Source organism: Engraulis encrasicolus, chromosome 24, assembly GCF_034702125.1.
Source record: "Engraulis encrasicolus isolate BLACKSEA-1 chromosome 24, IST_EnEncr_1.0, whole genome shotgun sequence".
Classification (NCBI taxonomy): Eukaryota; Metazoa; Chordata; class Actinopteri; order Clupeiformes; family Engraulidae; genus Engraulis; species Engraulis encrasicolus.
In genome coordinates this window covers 4,973,984-4,993,782 of record NC_085880.1, presented here as the reverse complement: position 1 = coordinate 4,993,782, position 19,799 = coordinate 4,973,984, and the positions used below count along the sequence as shown (strand labels likewise).

Sequence of the window (19,799 nt, the reverse complement as noted above, 5' to 3'; positions counted from 1 at the left end):
CTAATGTTACCTTTTTCATGAATACTTACCACCAGCATCAAATTCTAAGTATTCATTATATCTGGAAAAACTTCACTTTTCATACATGAAAAGGGGGATCTTCTCCATGGTCCGCCATTTTGAATTTCCAAAAATAACAATTTTTAGCTGCAAAAATGACTCTACTTGGACCATACTAGAAAATGTTTGTGTATTACTTAGTAAACTTTCATGTAAAATGAATGAAACGAAAACAAAGTAAAGGAATTTGACCATTTCCAGGACAGATTCTGAAAGTTCTAAGCCTTGTGAATAAAATGGGATATTGTCTGGGTGCTATTTTGTCCTAAAAGTCATGTTAAAACGTTCCCAAAAAGTGTTATGTTACATGCAAATTTTATGCAAATGATATGCGTGACATAGAAGGGGAGAGTTCACCTCATTCCACCTTGTTCAGATCAATGGCGGCTAGTACCAAAACAAAGCGCAGTGTCAAGCAGTGTGTTGCTGGAGGGCCGAACGGTGCCAGCTGCAAAAATGGCTACTTGACAGAAGGAATATCTTTGCACAAGTTCCCTTCTGTGAAGAATGATGGAACTGTGGCCGACAAGGAGAAGGCTAAAACAAGCTAGGGCTCTGTGGATCCAATGTGTGGTTTTGAAGCAAGCTTCACCACAAATGTGGAGATCGTGGGCATGTTTTCAGGAAAAGGTAATGCACATTACATGCCAAACCGATGCGAATGCTCTCGGAATATGCACTTTTTGTTGATTGCCATTCAACTGGTCAATAAATTGGTTTTGGGAGGATATCCGCGCATCAGCGTGGTGCTCTCGGTTGAGGACAGCCAACTCACAGACTGGGCTACTGCTTAGCGAATAAACGGAGATGCACATAGCGTAGGCCTACTTTGAAGCGTTGATTGTTTGTTTTTAGTATTGTGGTGCACGTGTGGCTGACGTTTGGACACACCTCGTCCTCAGAGTCAGGCTGAGGGACACGCGACACCTGTGACTTTGAGCACAAAAAATAATAATAATGATAAACGCTAAAAATATGCTGAGGACTCAGGCTATCTAGGGTATTTTTCCAACAGCCTAATACCTCCGTTTTTTCTCTAGTTGATGATATTTTTGCATGTAGCCTACATGCATTTCAATCACACTATATCGCGCAATTGAATCAAAATGCCCCCCATTTGTCAACAAACACACACGCCATGTCATCTTTGGGTCATGGCAAAGCGCCCTTAGCAACCGTAACCATAAACAAAACGAACTGTCAGGCTATGTCAACAATCGTCACTTTGCCTGTCAGACATGTCACTTTCTGCAGATGTATCAGTGCCTCTGAAATAGATTTGTACTGCTGTTTTTTTTCTCATGAGGTTGGATGTGTGGTTTTTCAACACGCTGATGTTTGTATCAGAATTTTGGTTCCTTTATAAGATGTGAGTCCATCAAATGTGTGTTGTTTTCTCAGATACTAGCAAACCAGGGACTCTCCTCTTTGATGTCACAGCCCAGCTCATTAGTCACACCAAATTTCACAGAATTCACACTTTGAGTTGCCATTTTCACAAGTTCCTCCGGGATGATTGGGTTCAAAGTCTCATCGATGCTATCAGAAAAAACAAGTCTTTAATGGGAATGACCGTTTGTTTTCGTTTCATAAACACTTTAAAAATCAAATATTGACCATTTCCTGCACAGTGTCCCTTTAACGAATTAATCATAAGACAATTGCTAATGCATATATTTGTTGGTAATTGCCCAGAATTATAGTTTGTTTCTCCTTCATTTTGAATTGTTATGTAGGCCTAGTGGTTCAGTGTTGGTTTAGCAAACAGAAAGCCGCTTCTGGGCACTGTTTCAATCTCTGTTGAAAAAAGTGGCTAGTCTACCGATACTTCTGGTGCCCCGATCGTCACCACACTCTTATAGGGCTCTGAGAAATGCCACTCACAGTAGTGTGTGTGTGTGTGTGTGCGGGGTGCGATTTGTAGGGGGAATGGGGGGGATTGTCCCACCTTCTGATTTTGATATCACCACTTTTTCAACATGATTTTAATCACAAATTAATGTAACTCCATTGATACTGCTCGAAATCTGAAACATATCCCCCCCGCTAATTTTCTGACAAATCGCACCCTGTGTGTGTGTGCGTGTGCGTGTGCGTGTGTGTGTGTGTGTATGTGGGTGCGTGCGTGCGTGCGTGCGTGCGTGTGTAGCCCTCCATATATCACCAGTGTGTATGTGTGTGTCACTCTGTATGTCTCACTAATTAGTGTGTGTGCTCTTCCTTGCCATCAAATGTAAATCTCAACACAAAAAAACCACACAGAGAAAGAACTTTTCACAAATGATGATTCGAACCAGTTTTTTTTAATCCTCTCAGCACATTGACATGAATCAAATGAAGGAGCTACTTCTTACAACCGGTAACACGAGACGCTACCCTCCTCTGGTTCACAGCCCTGAGAAAACAAGCAAGCAGCCCACTTGTACACTTGGCACGCATACTGTATGTGTACAGTGACACTCAAGCAAACAGCACACATGTAAACATGTAAACTGGTGCTAAAAGTACTCAGATACACATGCGAATAGCTCTTTTGACAACTTACTGGAATTTGATTAATGGTATGTGGTTCATTCCTGACCAAATTCAAACTACAAAACAGTGATTTTATTGATAACCACAATAAGTGTATATGTGGCGTTTTGGAAAAGAGCTCCTGGTGTAGACTGTCACTCAAGCACACTGTTATTCTGGTGCCCGTGTCACCTGCACCCAAGTACAGTGCACGGGCACACTGGTGTTCAAGCTCTACAGCCATCTGGTTATAAAGTAAATTACACACATACATAGTCGCAATGGTTATAAAATACACGGCTACACGTGCCACACTGAGCAACGTGGATTCAGAAGCTGGAATCCAGTGCCACATATTGCAAATGACCTGGTCTTACTGTACCTAGCCAATTCAACCAGGTAAGTGAACCTAAATGTACAGGTGAAAACAGGTCATTTGGAATATGTGGTACTGGGTTGAAGCTTTTGAATCCAGGTTGCCCATCATGGTTATAAAATACAGTACAGGGGCTACACAGGTGGACTGGCACACTGGCAGACTGGCATGTGTACTGTATATAGACTGGCACATCCTGATCATACATCAACTGCCCATTGTCTCCCGTGCCACTGGGGTCCTTACCACCCACTTATTTCTGATCAGGCAGTTAGAAAGACAGCTCCTGTACATCATGTAACAATGACCTGCAATCAGACAAGTTGTGAATAAAAACACTCCTGAGCCCTGCTGTGTAAAGCTTGGTGAACACTACACACGCACACACATGCCACCTCTGACTAACAAGGTGGCTGGCCAGCCTGTTCTGGCCCAGTTCCCATGTCAATGCCGTCTAGAACCTTCTAGAACCGTCTGCACTCTACATTGTGATTGGCAAGTCCAACACTAACACTCTCAATTCTTAAACTCTTTAAGTTCCACAAGAATATTAAACAGCTCAACTGTTTAGTGGTTGTGCTAAAAGTCTTTTCTTCATTCAAAAATATTAAATAACATCACAGCAAAAAAAAAAATTTCCACTCGCACACGTGTTTAAATGCTAGTAAAAAAAGGTTTTAGCAAATTAAAGTGTCAGATTCAAGCGCATAGGCTACTCTATTCAAGCTGACAACTACTGTGACAATGTTGAGTGTCAATGGACACAAAAAATAACTGTCATTGCAGATATGCACAAATGCGATATCACTCAGTCTTTGAAGATATACTATACATATGTGAATCTAACGCCAAATCTTCAGCATCCTTCGTGATTAGAGCATAGATATGCATATGTGAATCTGATTGTCTTTGGGTATAGGCAAGCTAAAGCTTTGAAATACAACAACTGTGTCCACTACACTTCTAATATCAAAATTGAAAATCTAAACATAAAAACTGTGCTTTTATGGAACAAAAAAGTATACGTGCGTATGAAGGCCAAGTTGTGCATCCAAAACACTGTCATTCTAAATAAATCATAAAGTGTGCTTCTGTGACACCAAAACAGTAAAAACATAAAGGCTAAAAACAACTGTGCTTTTGTTTATCACCTGTAGCAGTCTTTCAATAGCCTGTCAGGCCAGACCATTCATTTTGAATTACTTTGTAATCCATAAATGGTCTGATTACGCTTCTCTGGGGAGGGTTTTCAGTCGGTTTTCAGACTACCGGTGTTACCAGCCAATAAGCGAACGCACTTGGGAAAATAATAACATACGTCAGAGCTCATTTCAAACCAGAGCTGAGCTCACTTCTCTCGCTCAAGCGCTTCAGGGGAACCCAGGACCCAGACCTAAAATGAATTACAAAGTAATTAATGTGGTCTGGTAAAAGCAGGCTAGTCTTTCAACAGAAGAGAAGGTCTTGGTGCTTACAGCTGAGCTATGTGGATGACATGATGAGGATTAATGAGAATGAGCTTTTTTCACTTAGCATCAGACACCTACGAATCAATGCATTTGAAGCAACAAAAAAGTCGCATCAAGTGGCACAGACATAAACTTACACACCGCTTTTCTATTGAAACCCATTGTTGTTTTCCTGCTTCTCTTCACAGACAGAACTTGTCTGTTGTCATGGTGAAAAAGGCTAATCTTCACAGACACCCATAGCATCCAATAGACAGACAGCAGGTAAGACTAGATGACTAGCTAACTAGCTGACTAGCTTAGAAGTAGTAAGAAGTGAACAATAATTTAAGGTATGAAGCTAGATAAAAACAAGATAAAGTTTGACCAAAATAATACTTTGCTTGAAAACATTTGTAAAACATATAAATATATACACATATTTTCCCCCATTAAGAAAATCCTGCTATGAGAAGTGAATTAAGAGTAAACTTCATTTAAGATGACAAACCGTGTCAACTTCATTTTAAAAATAGAAAAAATGAATCGAAAATAACTCAACATGCAAAAATATGTATATAAATACCTGGAATTGGGATAAACTCTCGAAAACCAACATACCAAAAATATAGAATATTCCAAAAACCTTCTGGTGTGACTTTACAGTGTGAGGGAAAGCGGCAATCTTTCCCCATACAGACAGCCATCGCAGTAAACACAGGTGTGTGTGTGTGTGTGTGTGTGTGTGTGTGTGTGTGTGTGTGTGTGTGTGTGTGTGTGTGTGTGTGTGTGTGTGTGTGTGTGTGTACGAGAGAGAGAGAGAGAGAGAGAGAGAGAGAGAGAGAGAGAGAGAGAGCAATATCTCTAGAAATACAGTACAGTGTGTGTGTGTGTGTGTGTGTGTGTGTGTGTGTGTGTGTGTGTGTGTGTGTGTGTGTGTGTGTGTGTGTGTGTGTGTTTGTTTGTGTGTTTGTGATCAATCAACCAACCCGACTAGCACAGCTTAGTGCCGGTGGGCCTAGAAGAAGAGGAGCAGAGAGAAGAAGTCCGGGCCCACCGGCCCACATGAAGGTCACAGGCCCACATGAAGGTCGTGTAGAGGTTGTGTAGAGGTCATATTGTTCACTGGTACCAGAGGGTCTTGCAGACCCACCAGAGGATGAAGCCAGCGTTGGTGTGGATCTTATTGAAGGTTCAACATTGCATCATACCAAAGCGTTAAACAGCATGGCAACGTGAACCGTCTCTCGCTTTTGTGCATCGCGGCTTTGCATGTTAACGCATGCTCCACAACGCCCTGTGACAGGTTAGGTTTAGGGGTGGTTTTGGTCTGGGCACAATTTTGCCATTTCCCTTGCTTAGTTTCGCTGTTCTTGCCAAAAGTAAAGCGGCAGAAACATTGCTTTACTGACAGGTTAGGTTTTGGGATGGTTTTGGTCAGGGCACAGCAGCTTTTAGCAACAGAAATTAGCCGCTTCCACAGAAATTTGACGGGATGGTGGGAAAACTGTGCGAACCTGGTCACAAGACAAAAGTGCTTTCCCGTGGCGTTGAGGAGCATGACTTGACATGCAAAGTCCTCGCTTCCCAACGCGGAATGCACTGGCGTGAAATAATTACGCCTTTGCATGATGCCAGCCTAGAAGGTCACAAGTTCATACGAAGGACACAGGGTCGTCTGGAGGTCACGTGGGGGTCATGTGAAGGTCATGTGGAGGTTGAGTAGAGGTCATGCTGTTCACTTGTACAAGGGGGTCTTGCGGACCCAGCGCAGGGTAAAGCCGGCGCCGGTGCGGATGTTATTGAAGGTGAGGGTGAAGGTCACAAGTTCATACAAAGGACACAGGGTCGTGGGGAGATCACATGGGGGTGGTGTGATGGTGGTGTGGAGGTCATGAGAGTGGTGGTCTTCACTGGTACCAGGGGGTCTTGCGGACCCAGCGCAGGGTGAAGCCGGCGTCTGTGCGGATCTTGATGGAGGCGGCCTCAGCCTCTCTCACGGTCTCCTTGACAGACTGCATCAGGTTCTGGGCATTATGCACCAACATCTCCGTGGCCTGAACACACACACACACACACGTACACAAACAGACAGACACATACAACAATGTTAAAACCTGTTAGGATTTGTATGTGTGCGTATGCATGAGGTACTGTGTGTGTGTGTGTGTGTGTGTGTGTGTGTGTGTGTGTGTGTGTGTGTGCGTGCGTGCGTGCGTGCGTGCGTGTGTCTTTGTGTGTATGTGTGTGTGTGTGTGTGTGTGTGTGTGAGAGAGAGAGAGAGACCTGTTCTGACTCCTCTTCACTGATGTTGGTGCGTCCCAGCATGGTGGCTTTGACGGTGGAGAGAATCTTCAGCTGTGTGCTGATGGTGGGGATACGCTCACACACCTGCAGAGGGTAACACACACACACACACATATAAAGGTCACAAGTGAGGGGTGTGTCTGTGTATGCGTGCTTGCGTGTGCATTTGTCTCATCACTCACTGCTTGGTGACCTGTGTGGGTTTGGGTGTGTGTGTTTGTGTGTTTGTGTATGTCATGCGCTTATTTGTGTATGCTGTACCTGAAGCAGGTTGGTGCGGATGGGTTGTCAATGTACTGCTTTGTGTGTGTGTGTGCGTGTGTTTGTGTGTGTGTGTGTGTGTGTGGGGGGAGGGGGTGTTACTCAATAAGCAATAAACAGGACTTAGTGTCTATAGTATACCTGCAGCAGGTTGGTCAGTGTACTGCTTGATCACCTGTGTGTGTGTGTGTGTGTGTGTGTGTGTGTGTGTGTGTGTGTGTGTGTGTGTGTGTGTGTGTGTGTGTGTGTGTGTCTGTGTGTCTGTGTGTCTGTGTCTGTGTGTGTGTGTGTCTATAGTATACCTGCAGCAGGTTGGTGCGAATGCGCTTGTCAGTGCACTGCTTGGCCACGCGTGTGTGTGTGTGTGTGTGTGTGTGTGTGTGTGTGTGTGTGTGTGTGTGTGTGTGTGTGTGTGTGTGTGTGTGTGTGTGTGTGTGTGTGTGTGTGTGTGTGTCTATAGTATACCTGCAGCAGGTTGGTGCGAATGCGCTTGTCAGTGCACTGCTTGTCCACGTGTGTGTGTGAGTGTGTGTGTGTGTGTGTGTGTGTGTGTGTGTGTGTGTGTGTGTGTGTGTGTGTGTGTGTGTGTGTGTGTGTGTGTATGTGTGTGTGTCTGTGTGTGTGTCTGTGTGTGTGTCTGTGTGTCTATAGTATACCTGCAGCAGGTTGGTGCGAATGCGCTTGTCAGTGCACTGCTTGGCCACTTCCTTGGCCAGGCGCGTGACCTCGTCGGAGGCCTTGGCGATGTCCTTGGCACACTGGATGAGCGCCCGCTTGTTGCCGCTGCCGCCGCGCACCAGCCGAGACATCTCCGCCATCAGCAGGGCCATGCGCTTGGCCGCCGCAATGATGTCGTTGCCCTGCGGGTGGGGGTCAGAGGTCAGGGTCAAAGGGGTCAGGGGATGAAAAGTGAAGGTGACGGTGACGGTCTTTAATCATTGTGCGTCAGAGTCGAATGTTTTTATGCTTTTATTGATCATTGCACTTCATGTCTGTCCATGGTAGATGTTGTTGTTGTTGTCTATATGTGCTATTGTCCTTTTGAGGACAATAAAGTTGAAAGTTGTCAATAAGTGGTCGAAGGCGTGTACCTGTGTCTCGTCACTGGTGTTTGCTTAAGGCACATTACCGTATTTTCCTAAGCTACTCTTCTACTTCTGTAGTGCTCAAACCAACTGGTAACACATTACTTGACACCAGCATGATATATACGTATGCCATAACAGTGTCATAACAGTGTCGTAGCACAGTCATGGATGTATCATGAACACTACCGTATGTAATTTGGTTATGGTAAAGACCAGTGGTGTAGTCTACGTAGAACGCAGGTATACGGAGTATACCCACTTCTAAATTTTAGGGGCTTCAGTATACTCACTTAAAATTGATTGATCCATTCTTTAGAATAGCATAAATATATACAGTATACCCACTTCCAAAAATGCTCGAATATACAGTATACCCACTTCAAAAAGTAGACTACACCGCTGGTAAAGACAGCCCAAACAATGTCAACATTTCATGACCATAAAACATTAATGACATTGACATCATTGATCATCATGTTTATGACTCATCCATGACTGTGTCATGACAATGTTTTGACACTATTATGACACTGTCATGTCATGCTTATGACACCGGCGTCAAGTTAAGTGTAACCGAGTAACCTTTCTGACCTCCTCCCTCTATGTAACTGTAGTGGAGGAGCCACCTCTATGGTATTGTAGTGCAGTGGCTCCCAACCTTTCTTCTGCTATGACCCTCATTTGGACAGAGTTGCCAGATGAGACTGATGATTTTCAAAAAAAAAAAAAAAATGCTCAAAACCCACCTGAAAGCAGTAAATCCAGCCGATTTTGATCAAAATTCTGTTGGCCATAATTATGCAGAAAAACCCGCCTAAGTGCTCTTTTTGCCCATTTTTACCTGCAAATGGCCTTCCTAACCAGCCCAATTGGGTGGGAAACCGCCCAATATGGCAACACCTTTGGATATTTTCGCCACCTCCCAACCCTACAATATTCCAAACAGCAAACAGATTGCATCCATTATTATTTCTACATTTTAATTTGAAATTCACAGGAAAAGTATATCAATTTGCTAACCATATGAGTGAATACTGTTACTATAACCCATTTATGGAATTACGCATGTAATCTGTTAACCTGTGGATTTTCTGCCCTTTGCAGTAAATCTGCGACCCCAAACCCCAGTTTGAGAGCCGCCAGCCCCTCTCTATGGCACCACAGTATAGTTGAATTGCCATCAATATGGTATTGAGGATACAGACCTCTTTGATATCCCTGCATTCAAACCCTCAGTGATACTGCTTCTGAGCACCACTTCTGTTGTAATCTGCACCCCATCTGGGGCCTTTACTAACAAGCTGGTTCAGGAGTAAGTAAAGAGGTAAGTCATCTAATAGAAGAGCCTGAGAAAACGAGGACTCCAGGCTCCTCTATTGTATGATTTACCTCTTAAGGTTTACTCCTAAACCAGCTTCTTAGTATTGGCCCATACTATTATCATCGACTTTCAAATCTCTTCGAAACTTGGTCTGACCAACAGCATAACAATTAACATTTCCCAAACAGCATTTCCCAAATGGCCTCCCTTGGTTTGCTAATGATTGTTTGCTTCCCAACAAAGTGGGAGGAGTTCCCGTATTTGCGGGAACTCAGAAAGTTCTTGCATTTGCTCTTGACCTGACTGGTAGCAACGCTGAAGCTGTTGCGTCACTAGGAGGGCACGGCCTGGCAAGGCCCATGCACACCAATGTTGATGTTATCTGAACCCCACTTCTATGGTACTGCATTAGACATCTCATCTCTGGTACTAGTATTAGGAGGACCATATCTCATTCGACCATATTTCACTGTGGGGCTTCATCTCATTTCTGTACAGTATTGGACCACATTATACTCTATGGTAGTGTACTACTTCACATTAAGTCCACCTCAATGACTCTCCTTCTGAACTTCCTCCATTTTACTGTCATCGTCTTTCAAGGGTAGGTACTTCTGTGTGTGTGTGTGTGTGTGTGTGTGTGTGTGTGTGTGTGTGTGTGTGTGTGTGTGTGTGTGTGTGTGTGTGTGTGTGTGTGTGTGTGTGTGTGTGTGTGTGTGTGTGTGTGTGTGTGTGTGTGTGAGAGAGAGAGTTTAAAGTGCCATCTCAAACGTCTCCAAAAGAAGCGTGTCCACATGCAGCGTAAGATGATTCTCTTCATTGGTTAGTCATTGGGGGGTGGGGTCGGGGAGAGGGGTGGTTAAGGGGAGAGCCGCATGTGGGAGGGGGGGGGTGTAGATGGGGGGTGGGGAGGATGTGTGTGGAACCATAGATGTGTATGATAATATGGTGATCTATATGTGAGATACAGACAGGGTCCAGATCAGACAACAGCATGGAGTCTCCTCCTAACAGAAATCCTCCGAAAAGGCTTTGCAACCCGTATGTCATCACAATGTGACACACACACACACACACACACACACACACACACACACACACACACACACACACTCACACAGAAACGCACACACACACGCACGGCACACACTCTCCATCGTGGTGTAAGCCCTCCCATGGTGCAGCATTGTAGGTTCCGGTGAGTGAAGGGTTAATTGGTTAGCTCAGTGCAGGATGCAAACAAACAATCAAACAAACAAACAAACAAACACACAGGCAGGGGACATGACTTCATCGCCATGGTAACCCAGAAGTCATGGGGAAACTGTCATCCTTGGCGTCAGACGGGGGTGGCCAATTGATGGGGCAAGCGGCGAGATCTGACAGCAGATATGGGGTGTGACACCCCTTGCGTGATTGATTGGAGAAGGATGGTGATTTGTGGGCATGTCCCTCTCTGCATAGAATATGCAGGTGACAAGAGATAGAGAGACAGTTATGCGTGAGGCGTGAGCGAGAGAGAGCAAGAGAGAGAGAGAGAGAGAGAGAGAGAGAGAGAAAAGGAGAGCGTCAGCGAGCACCATACATGTGTATGTGTGAAGCCAGCAGCAGCCTATGGTCACAGTCATCCCCCCAAAAATCCAAAACAAGACCTCAGTTTTTTTACAGTGTGCACGTCAAACTTGCCATTCCCATTCCGTGGGTTGCCAAGGGCAACCGCCATCAAAACACCAGACCAGCAGCCAGTGGGGATGCATCGGTGGCGGCAGTGGTAGCAGCAGCAGCAGCAGCCAATGAATGACGAAGTCTCTGTCTTTGAGATGGGCGCCTGCACCCGCCCCCCTGTGGCTTCCAGAAGGCAGCTGGTGGCGGCGGGGCGCTCGTGCACGTGCACGAGCAGGAAGTACCTTGCTGGACCACTTGCGGGCTTCCTGGTGCAAGGACTGGGCGGCGGCCAGGATGGGCTGGTTGACCGGCTGATTGGACGTGGTCATGAGCAGCAGCTCCGGCTCGAAGTCGTCCTCGTTGTCGGTGAAGTCGTCCTCCTCATCCTCGCCGTCAAAGCCCTCGGGCTCCTCCGGCTGATCATGCGGTGGTGGTGGTGGTGGTGGCGGGGGGGGGTGTGAAGGGAGGGGAGGGAGGGCGGTAAGGCAGGGAGGGGAAAGAGGAAAGGGAAGGAAGGAAGGAGGGAAGGAAAGGAAGGAAAGGAATGGGGAGGAGGGAGCAGAGGGGGGAGGGCAGCGTGGAGAGAGAAGGAGAGCGTTAGTGAGAGACACTGGTTGGAAACCTACAGGAGTAGGGTGGGGGTGGGGGGGGGTGGGGGGAGGAGGGGAGGAGTGGAGCAGGATAAGAAGGGATAGGGAGAGAAAAGAGGGAAGGGAAGGAGGGATAGGGACACAAGAGAGGACGAGGAGGACCGGTAGCTATGGAGGAGGACTGTCTTGGAGCTATTGGCGAGCTAGGGCCAAACCAGACCGCTATTGGTCCGCTGGCTTTGGGATCCTCCGTCAAGAGAATGGTAGACCACATACCCGATAGCATGTCAACAGAGAGGCTAGTGGGGTTAGCTGTGTTAGCACTAAGTATTATTCTAGAGCTATAGTAACACAGCTGCTGCAATGTTGCAAATGATGACTAGCAAACTCAGTCTCAGCTGAGTACTTCGCTACAATACTCACCATTCAACTAAGCTAGTGAAGCTAGGCTAAACCGAAACATATGTGCAAATATTTCCAAAACGCAAACATTAGTGTGACCGCATCCTGGAGGTCTGACACTGTGTGTATGTGTGAGTGTGTGTGTGTGTGTGTGTGTGTGTGTGTGTGTGTGTGTGTGTGTGTGTGTGTGTGTGTGTGTGTGTGTGTGTGTGTGTGTGTGTGTGTGTGTGTGTGTGTGTGTGTGTGTGTGTGTGTGTTGTAAGTGTGAGGACAAGATCATACTTTACAAGACATTTCAAAACAGTTAAAAAACTGTGGCAAATAGATTTTTTTATATTTATTGCGTTTATTTAGCCGTGTTAACTGCTGATCCTCTTTTTTCAGCTTTCAGTCTTCTGTGATGTTGCTCCCTAGTCCTTAGCACAGATTCTAGTGGAGTGGAGCCTCGAGTTCTTGGTGGTGTTCCATAGTTCCCATTCCAGAAGAGTAGCTCCTGTCTCCAGTGGGATATGGTTATAAGATCTGCTAGCTCCTGGTTGGTTTCTGAAGGGGGCAGCAAGGCCAAATCGTTTCTCATTGGCTGCAGACAAGGAAGGAACCTTAAGCTTTGATCCTCCATCCTTTGTAGCTTGTGGGGAAGAGGTCAAAGTCATCAAGTGCAGCTGGCCAGTCTCATGCTCTCCATGCATGGCCATGGGAACAGGGAAGCCAACGGAGGGGCTAAGGGGTCAGCTGTCCCAGGCCCAGGGAGAGAGGGAGTCCAGAAATGGGTTCTCATAGCATTGTGCCCCTTCACATGATTTTGTCCCAGCCCTGGTCAAAGCTGTCAACGGCCCTGCACGGGAATGTGGAATGTGGGGACACCACGCCAGGAACCTGGGGCAGAGCCAGTGCATCCACCGAGCTAGCAGCGATCGCATAGCCCTAGCACATAGCCCTACTGCTACCACTCACCATACATAGCCTAGCTTACACTACCCAGGCATTGTAGAGCTAGTTATCAGTGTCTGGGCACAATACGTAAAACCATGCCGGTGCCGTCACTCCAAGCTCAAATGGTGACCTAGCAAGGCATTACTTGGAATCTGGCACTATGGATTCCTGACCGGCTAAAAATTAAACGCCGAAACTATTTTAGTCTGACTGAGTCGGTTGGTCCATCCGGCGGTCAGAGAACTGTTAGGAGGATATTCATACATGTTTTGTCAGAGGACGCACTCAACGTCTTGGAAAAAATGAAGTCTTAAAGAAGAAAAATCCGCTCTCACAAACTACGTCTCATTATTTATTTATAGATTACCACCATGTCCACAAGCAAACGCGTTTCGGCTATCAAGCCTTCATCAGTGCGTGGATGTGAGGATATTCATACACCCTAGGCCTGTTGATCTTGTTTGACTGAGACCTCCATTTGTCCCATGGACTAAGAGGAACTACTAGTGAGTGAGTCCAACTTGTAGCCTAGCCCATCTCCGGCTAATGTGAGTTGCTAGTGGTTGCTACGCTATGTCTGATCGATGTTGCCAAAGGTATGTTAGGTCGCTTTTAGTTATGTACTGTATGGTCACAGAATGTTAAGTAGGCAATGTAGAGTATGACTAAGGCCAGGCTAACATCAAAAAAGGATGTTGTTCGCAGGTGGCTGTCCAAACCTGTGTGATCCGAGGGATTTCCGTGTGTTGTCAGCAAGTTTCTGACCAGGGAACCACAGGTGTAAGTTTTCAGCTCTGACATTTAATCTACATCACAACGTTCGCTGTTGAGAAGTTACACCACACACACACACACACACACACACACACACACACACACACACACACACACACACACACACACACACACACACACACACACACACACACACACACACACACACACACACACACACACAAATAGCCAGGCCACAATGCTCCTCATTATGGGTAAGAACATATTATCTGCATCTACGATCATAGTAGTAACTTAGCTCTGAAGTGCTAATGGGAGGCAAATCTTTAAATTCACACACGATCAGTTAGTGTGTAGCCACAGGTCCCCGCACGATGACAGTTTCCATTCACACATGTTAGTTCTGGAACACTCATCCTGCTAACATGTATGCACGCACGCACACAAACACACAAACACACACACTCTCTCTCTCTCTCTCTCGCTCTCATTCTCTCTCTCCGTACCAGACTGAGAATCAGACACGTCAGATGTCCCAGTGTGGTGAGAGCAGAGGGGTTTGGAAAAGGGACACCCAGGATTGGCAGACCATTAGAAGAGAAATAAGTACATGGGAAACCATTACCTTAGTCAGTATTGCACACACCACACCACACCACACCACACCACACCACACCACACATGTTGGCAGCAACACCTGATACACGCACTAGAAAACCCACACATGTTGACAATAAATCTGTCCGAGGGAGCGGCCTACTGGGTTGTGAATTGGCATCCCAGCCACATCAGGAAGAATGTGTGCGGCCACTCATACATGTCTGACGTACCCTTAAGACGAGAAACCTCCCATTGATCCAGGGTCTGTAACCAATACCCTGTACTTAAATAACTGTTAAGTTGCTAGGGATAAACAGGAGACGTTTTGGGGCGAGAGAGATGGAGCCGGAATCAAATCTGGGTCGGCCCCGTGGCAGACGAGTTACACTTGAGGTGTGGAGTGTGCAATTTGTTTCAATGCTCCTCCTTAACTAGTCTTGTAGAGTGTACTGCCATACAGAGAGTACCCGGTGGTGGTGTATAACAGAGCAGGGGTGTCAAACTCAAGTTCACAGTGGGCCAAGATCAAAATCTGGGATGCAGTAGTGGGACAAATTCAACATTTATTCAAAAATGCACTGAAATTGTGCAATGCAGTACACACACTTCATACATACACTTGTATTTGTTAGAATGAGCTGTTACATTAGTCTGGACCCACTGCTAATTTTTATGATGCACTATGTTTTTCTGAGTCATATTTGCTGTTATTATTTTTGTTAATTTATCACATGGTGTATATGGGGTCCAACTGTAATGCACATTTGAAATGATCTCCTAAAATGTCTTTGTGGGCCTGGCCGCATTTGGCCACAGGCCTTGAGTTTGACATGTGACGTAGTGTGTGCTCTGCCGGTCAGCTGGCGCCATCCAATGGTGTACTGTGTTCAGTGCAGGTGTTGTGGCATTTGTACTGAAGGGTATAAGTGGATGTTGACCTCACCATGTGTGTGTTTGTGTGTGTGTGTGTGTGTGTGTGTGTGTGTGTGTGTGTGTGTGTGTGTGTGTGTGTGTGTGTGTGTGTGTGTGTGTGTGTGTGTGTGTGTGTGTGTATGTGTGCGTGCATGCGTGCGTATGCGCGTGATTGCTTGCTTGCACGCATGTGCGTGTTTTATGCGCGCGTGTGTGTGTACAGTAAGTGCACCAACTCACCTTGCTGGACCACTTGCGGGCCTCGTCGTGCAGCTGCCGGGCGGCCACCATCATGGGCTCGCTGACCATCTCGCCGGCCTTCTGCTCCGGGAACTCCTCGTCCTTCTCCTCCGGGGGAGGGGGGCGAGGGGGGGGCACCTCTCCCTCAGGCAGAGGAGGCTTGGGGGGAGCCTGTTCGTCAACCACCTGTGGGAAGAGAATAAGAGGAGGTTAGGTGTATTTAGAGAGAGAGAGAGAGAGAGAGAGAGAGAGAGAGAGAGAGAGAGAGAGAGAGTGTGTGTGTGTGTGTGTGTGTGTGTGTGTGTGTGTGTGTGTGTGTGTGTGTGTGTGTGTGTGTGTGTGTGTGTGTGTGTGTGTGCGTGTGTGTGTGTGTGTGTGTGACTCACAGGCAGCTGGTCCAGGTCTGGGGGTGGAGGTGGGAAGTCAGGCTCCTGCTGGGGGTTGAAGGCCTCTCTGACTTTGCCCACCGCAGCCAGGATCCGATAACCAGAGTCCAGGAAGCTCTTCTGGAGGCCTGCAAACACACACGCACACACACACACACACACACACACACACACACACACACACACACACACACACACACACACACACACACACACACACACACACACACACACACACACACACACACAGACAAGACGTCTTTAAAAGAGCGGTCACGAGTCTCGCAATTTGTTTAACATGACTCACGCATCAAAGAGACTGGATATGAATATCTGGATATGAATATCCTATGGATGGATGAGCAACGTTAAACGCCTGCAGGCAGAAAGACTGGATATTCAGATCCAGATATTCATATCCAGTCTCTCTGGCTGCAGGCGTTTGCTATCGATGCTCATCCATGATGTTCCCCAGGTCAGTTTTGGGGCTGGAACCTCCAAGGGCATGCAAAAAGACGCACTTCTGCATTTTGAACTGTTCCAACAGCGCCGACAAGTTGGAAAGTTTCAAAGATCTCCACTTTGGAGGGCATTTGTGTTTTCTACGTTTTAAAATCCTAAAAACGCCGTTGCCGGGTGCAAGATAGGGACATCTGTCAAAATGTTCCACATTTACTTACGTAGTGTTATCGTTGCCATGGGCATGTAGCCTAAGACAGGAAGAGATAGAAGGGGAAGGGTTGGCAAAGGACCGGGCCGGAATCAAACTCGGGTCAGCCGCATAGCAGACAAGTGCCCCACCGTTAGAGCCACGGTAGGGCCCACTTGGATGTTTTACTGTCATGTATGGGGGAACCGTGGCCTAATGGCTTGTGCACACCAAAGACATTAGATTGGATAAGAACAATCACTCCATGGAAAATGCATTGGCCACGGTCTAGCACAGAGGCATAACCTGAGGACACGGTCCGCATGGGCAGTGGGTGCGACGCCATGATGGATAAAAAAAGGGACTCCCATGTAGGGCTGGAGGATATGGAGAGAAAAAATCTCAATATATTTCCTCTTTATCTAGATATTCCTCCGATATTCCTCCAATATTCCTCTATATCTCTATACTGTAGATGCCTTCACAGTGGTACTGGGAGATTTCAACCACGGAAATCTCAAAACAGTACTTCCAAAATTTCATCAACATGTCAACTTCCCAACAAGAGAACAAAACACCCTGGACCTCGTTTACACAAATCAGAAGAGAGCATACAAGGCAAAGCCCATCCCCCACATTGGATCATCAGACCACACGACAATTCTGCTACTGCCAGCTTACAGACAAAAGGCAAAACTCACCAAACCAGTTCAGAAGGAGGTGAGAAAATGGCCTGAGGGAGCCATCTCACGACTTCAGGACTGCTTTGAAACCACAGACTGGGACATTTTCAAAACAACTGCCACCCACAGCAATCACATTGACATTGAGGAGTACACAGACACCGTGACCTCCTACATCACAAAATGCATCGATGATGTTACAGAAATAAAACACATCACTACCAGGGCCAACCAGAAGCCATGGTTCACAGGAGACGTTCACCGACTGCTGAGGGCCAGAGACAAAGCCTTCAGAGCAGGAGACGTAGCTGGCCTAAAGACAGCAAGGGCTAACCTGTCCCAGGGCATCAGGAAAGCAAAAAAGGAATACTCAGACAAAATAACAACACACTTCAAAGACAGCAGAGATGCACAGAGCCTGTGGCAGGGCATACAGGCCATCACGGACTATAAGCCTGCACCACGAAGCTGTGACAACAACACCTCTCTGCTAAATGACCTGAACAGTTTCTTTGCCCGCTTTGAAGCACAAAATGACACTCACCCACAGAAAACTCCCCCTCCCCCCCATGATCAACCCCTTTACCTGTCCTCTGCCAGTGTTAAGAGGACACTGGCCACCATCAACCCACGCAAAGCAGCTGGCCCAGACAACATACCAGGCCGAGTGTTGAAGGATTGTGCAGAAGAGCTGAAGGATGTCTTCACAGACATCTTTAACATCTCTCTGGAGCAAGCAGTCATCCCATCACTTTTCAAAGCTGCTACTATCATACCTGTGCCGAAGAAATCATCACCATCATGCTTCAATGACTACCGTCCTGTAGCACTGACGCCCATAATCATGAAGTGCTTCGAACGGCTAGTCCTGTCACACATCAAAGCCACCCTACCCCCCACCCTAGACCCCTACCAGTTCGCATACCGAGCCAAGCGATCCACGGAGGATGCAATTTGCTCTGCCCTCCATCCAGCCCTCACCCACTTGGACAATAAAGACTCATATGTGAGAATGCTGTTCATTGACTTCAGCTCAGCATTCAATACCATAATACCACAACAACTCATCAGAAAACTGGACAAACTAGGTTTCAGCACCTCCCTCTGCAACTGGCTGCTGGACTTCCTGATGCAAAGACCACAAGCAGTACGGGTAGGGAACAACACCTCGAGCACCCTGACCCTGAGCACGGGGGCTCCGCAAGGTTGTGTTCTCAGCCCCCTGCTGTTCACGCTGCTGACACACGACTGCACAACGACCCACAGCACTAACCATCTAGTGAAGTTTGCGGATGATACAACACTGGTGGGCGATGAGACTCACTACAGAGAAGAAGTAGACCTGCTGGCCAGATGGTGCAAAGACAACAACCTCCTGCTGAATGTCAACAAGACCAAGGAGATTGTTGTCAACTTCCAAAGGGTCCAAAAACAACTGCCACCACTGACCATCGACGGCGATGCTGTGGAGAGAGTGAGCAGCACCAAGTTCCTTGGAGTGCACATCAGCGACGACCTCTCTTGGACCACCAACACTACATCACTGGCGAAGAAGGCCCATCAGCGTCTCTACTTCCTGCGCAAACTAAAGAAGGCAAGTGCTACACCCTCCATCATGACAACATTCTACAGAGGAACCATAGAGAGCGTCGTGTCCAACTGCATCACAGTGTGGGGAGGAAGCTGCACGGAGAAAAACAGGAAGACACTCCAGCGTGTTGTGAACACAGCGAAGAAGATCATTGGAGTACCACTCCCCTCCCTGCAGGACATTTACACCACACGCCTCACCCGGAAAGCACTGATGATCATCAAAGACACAAGCCACCCTGCACACAAACTGTTCAGCCTCCTGCCCTCTGGAAAGAGGTACAGGCGCCTCCGTTCCCGTACCACCAGGCTGGCGAGCAGCACAATGCACCAAGCGATCAAGATGCTGAACACTCAACCCACTCTCCCTCGACTGTCAGCCTCTAGCCAGCAAGGCCACTGACAACCCCCCCCCCCCCATCCCCCACCACCATATCTGCGACTGAACATTCCACCTGCACTACTATACTTGTGACTGAACTTTCAACCTGCACTAACTCAAAACATGCACACACACACACACACACACACACACACACACACACACACACACACACACACACACACACACACACACACACACACACACACACACACACACAAGCACACTGCACTTTCTGCACTAAACCCAAACATACACACACTGACACACACACACACACACACACACACACACACACACACACACAGACACACGAACACACACACAAGACGCACACCGCACCTTCTACCTGCACTAAACACATACACACACACACACACACACACACACACACACACACACACACACACACACACACACACACACACTGCTGCTGGTGTACTTGACAGACCTTTTTTAATATTTATTTTCTTCAAAATGCTACTATTACCATGTCAGAACGCTATAAAGGACTTTTTTTTTATTTTATTTTTTTTAGGAAAAGCACAAAAGCACAACAAATACCTCTTAATGTATGTCCTCTACAAGTCTTCTGTTGTCCAGTCTTGCACTTTAAATGTCTGTATGAGCACTGTCTATGTCCATACTGTCTTAAGT

General features: G+C 46.8%; 1 protein-coding gene across 4 annotated transcripts in view; it reads right to left on the bottom strand.

The window, feature by feature from the left end:
- Positions 1-2,347: 2,347 nt before the first annotated feature.
- The window catches only part of LOC134441374 (vinculin-like), a 74,663-nt gene continuing 57,211 nt past the window's right edge, over positions 2,348-19,799 (bottom strand). For 2 of the 4 annotated variants that reach the window (XM_063191657.1, XM_063191658.1), the window contains 6 exons: positions 15,839-15,966; positions 15,453-15,638; positions 11,283-11,456; positions 7,623-7,826; positions 6,685-6,789; positions 2,348-6,455 (listed from right to left, as the gene is read on the bottom strand). In XM_063191657.1, the coding sequence (XP_063047727.1) occupies positions 6,309-6,455; positions 6,685-6,789; positions 7,623-7,826; positions 11,283-11,456; positions 15,453-15,638; positions 15,839-15,966 (944 nt within the window). In that variant the 3' untranslated portion in view covers positions 2,348-6,308. The remainder of the gene's footprint in view (positions 6,456-6,684; positions 6,790-7,622; positions 7,827-11,282; positions 11,457-15,452; positions 15,639-15,838; positions 15,967-19,799) is intronic. The other 2 variants (XM_063191659.1, XM_063191661.1) reach the window with 1 other exon arrangement.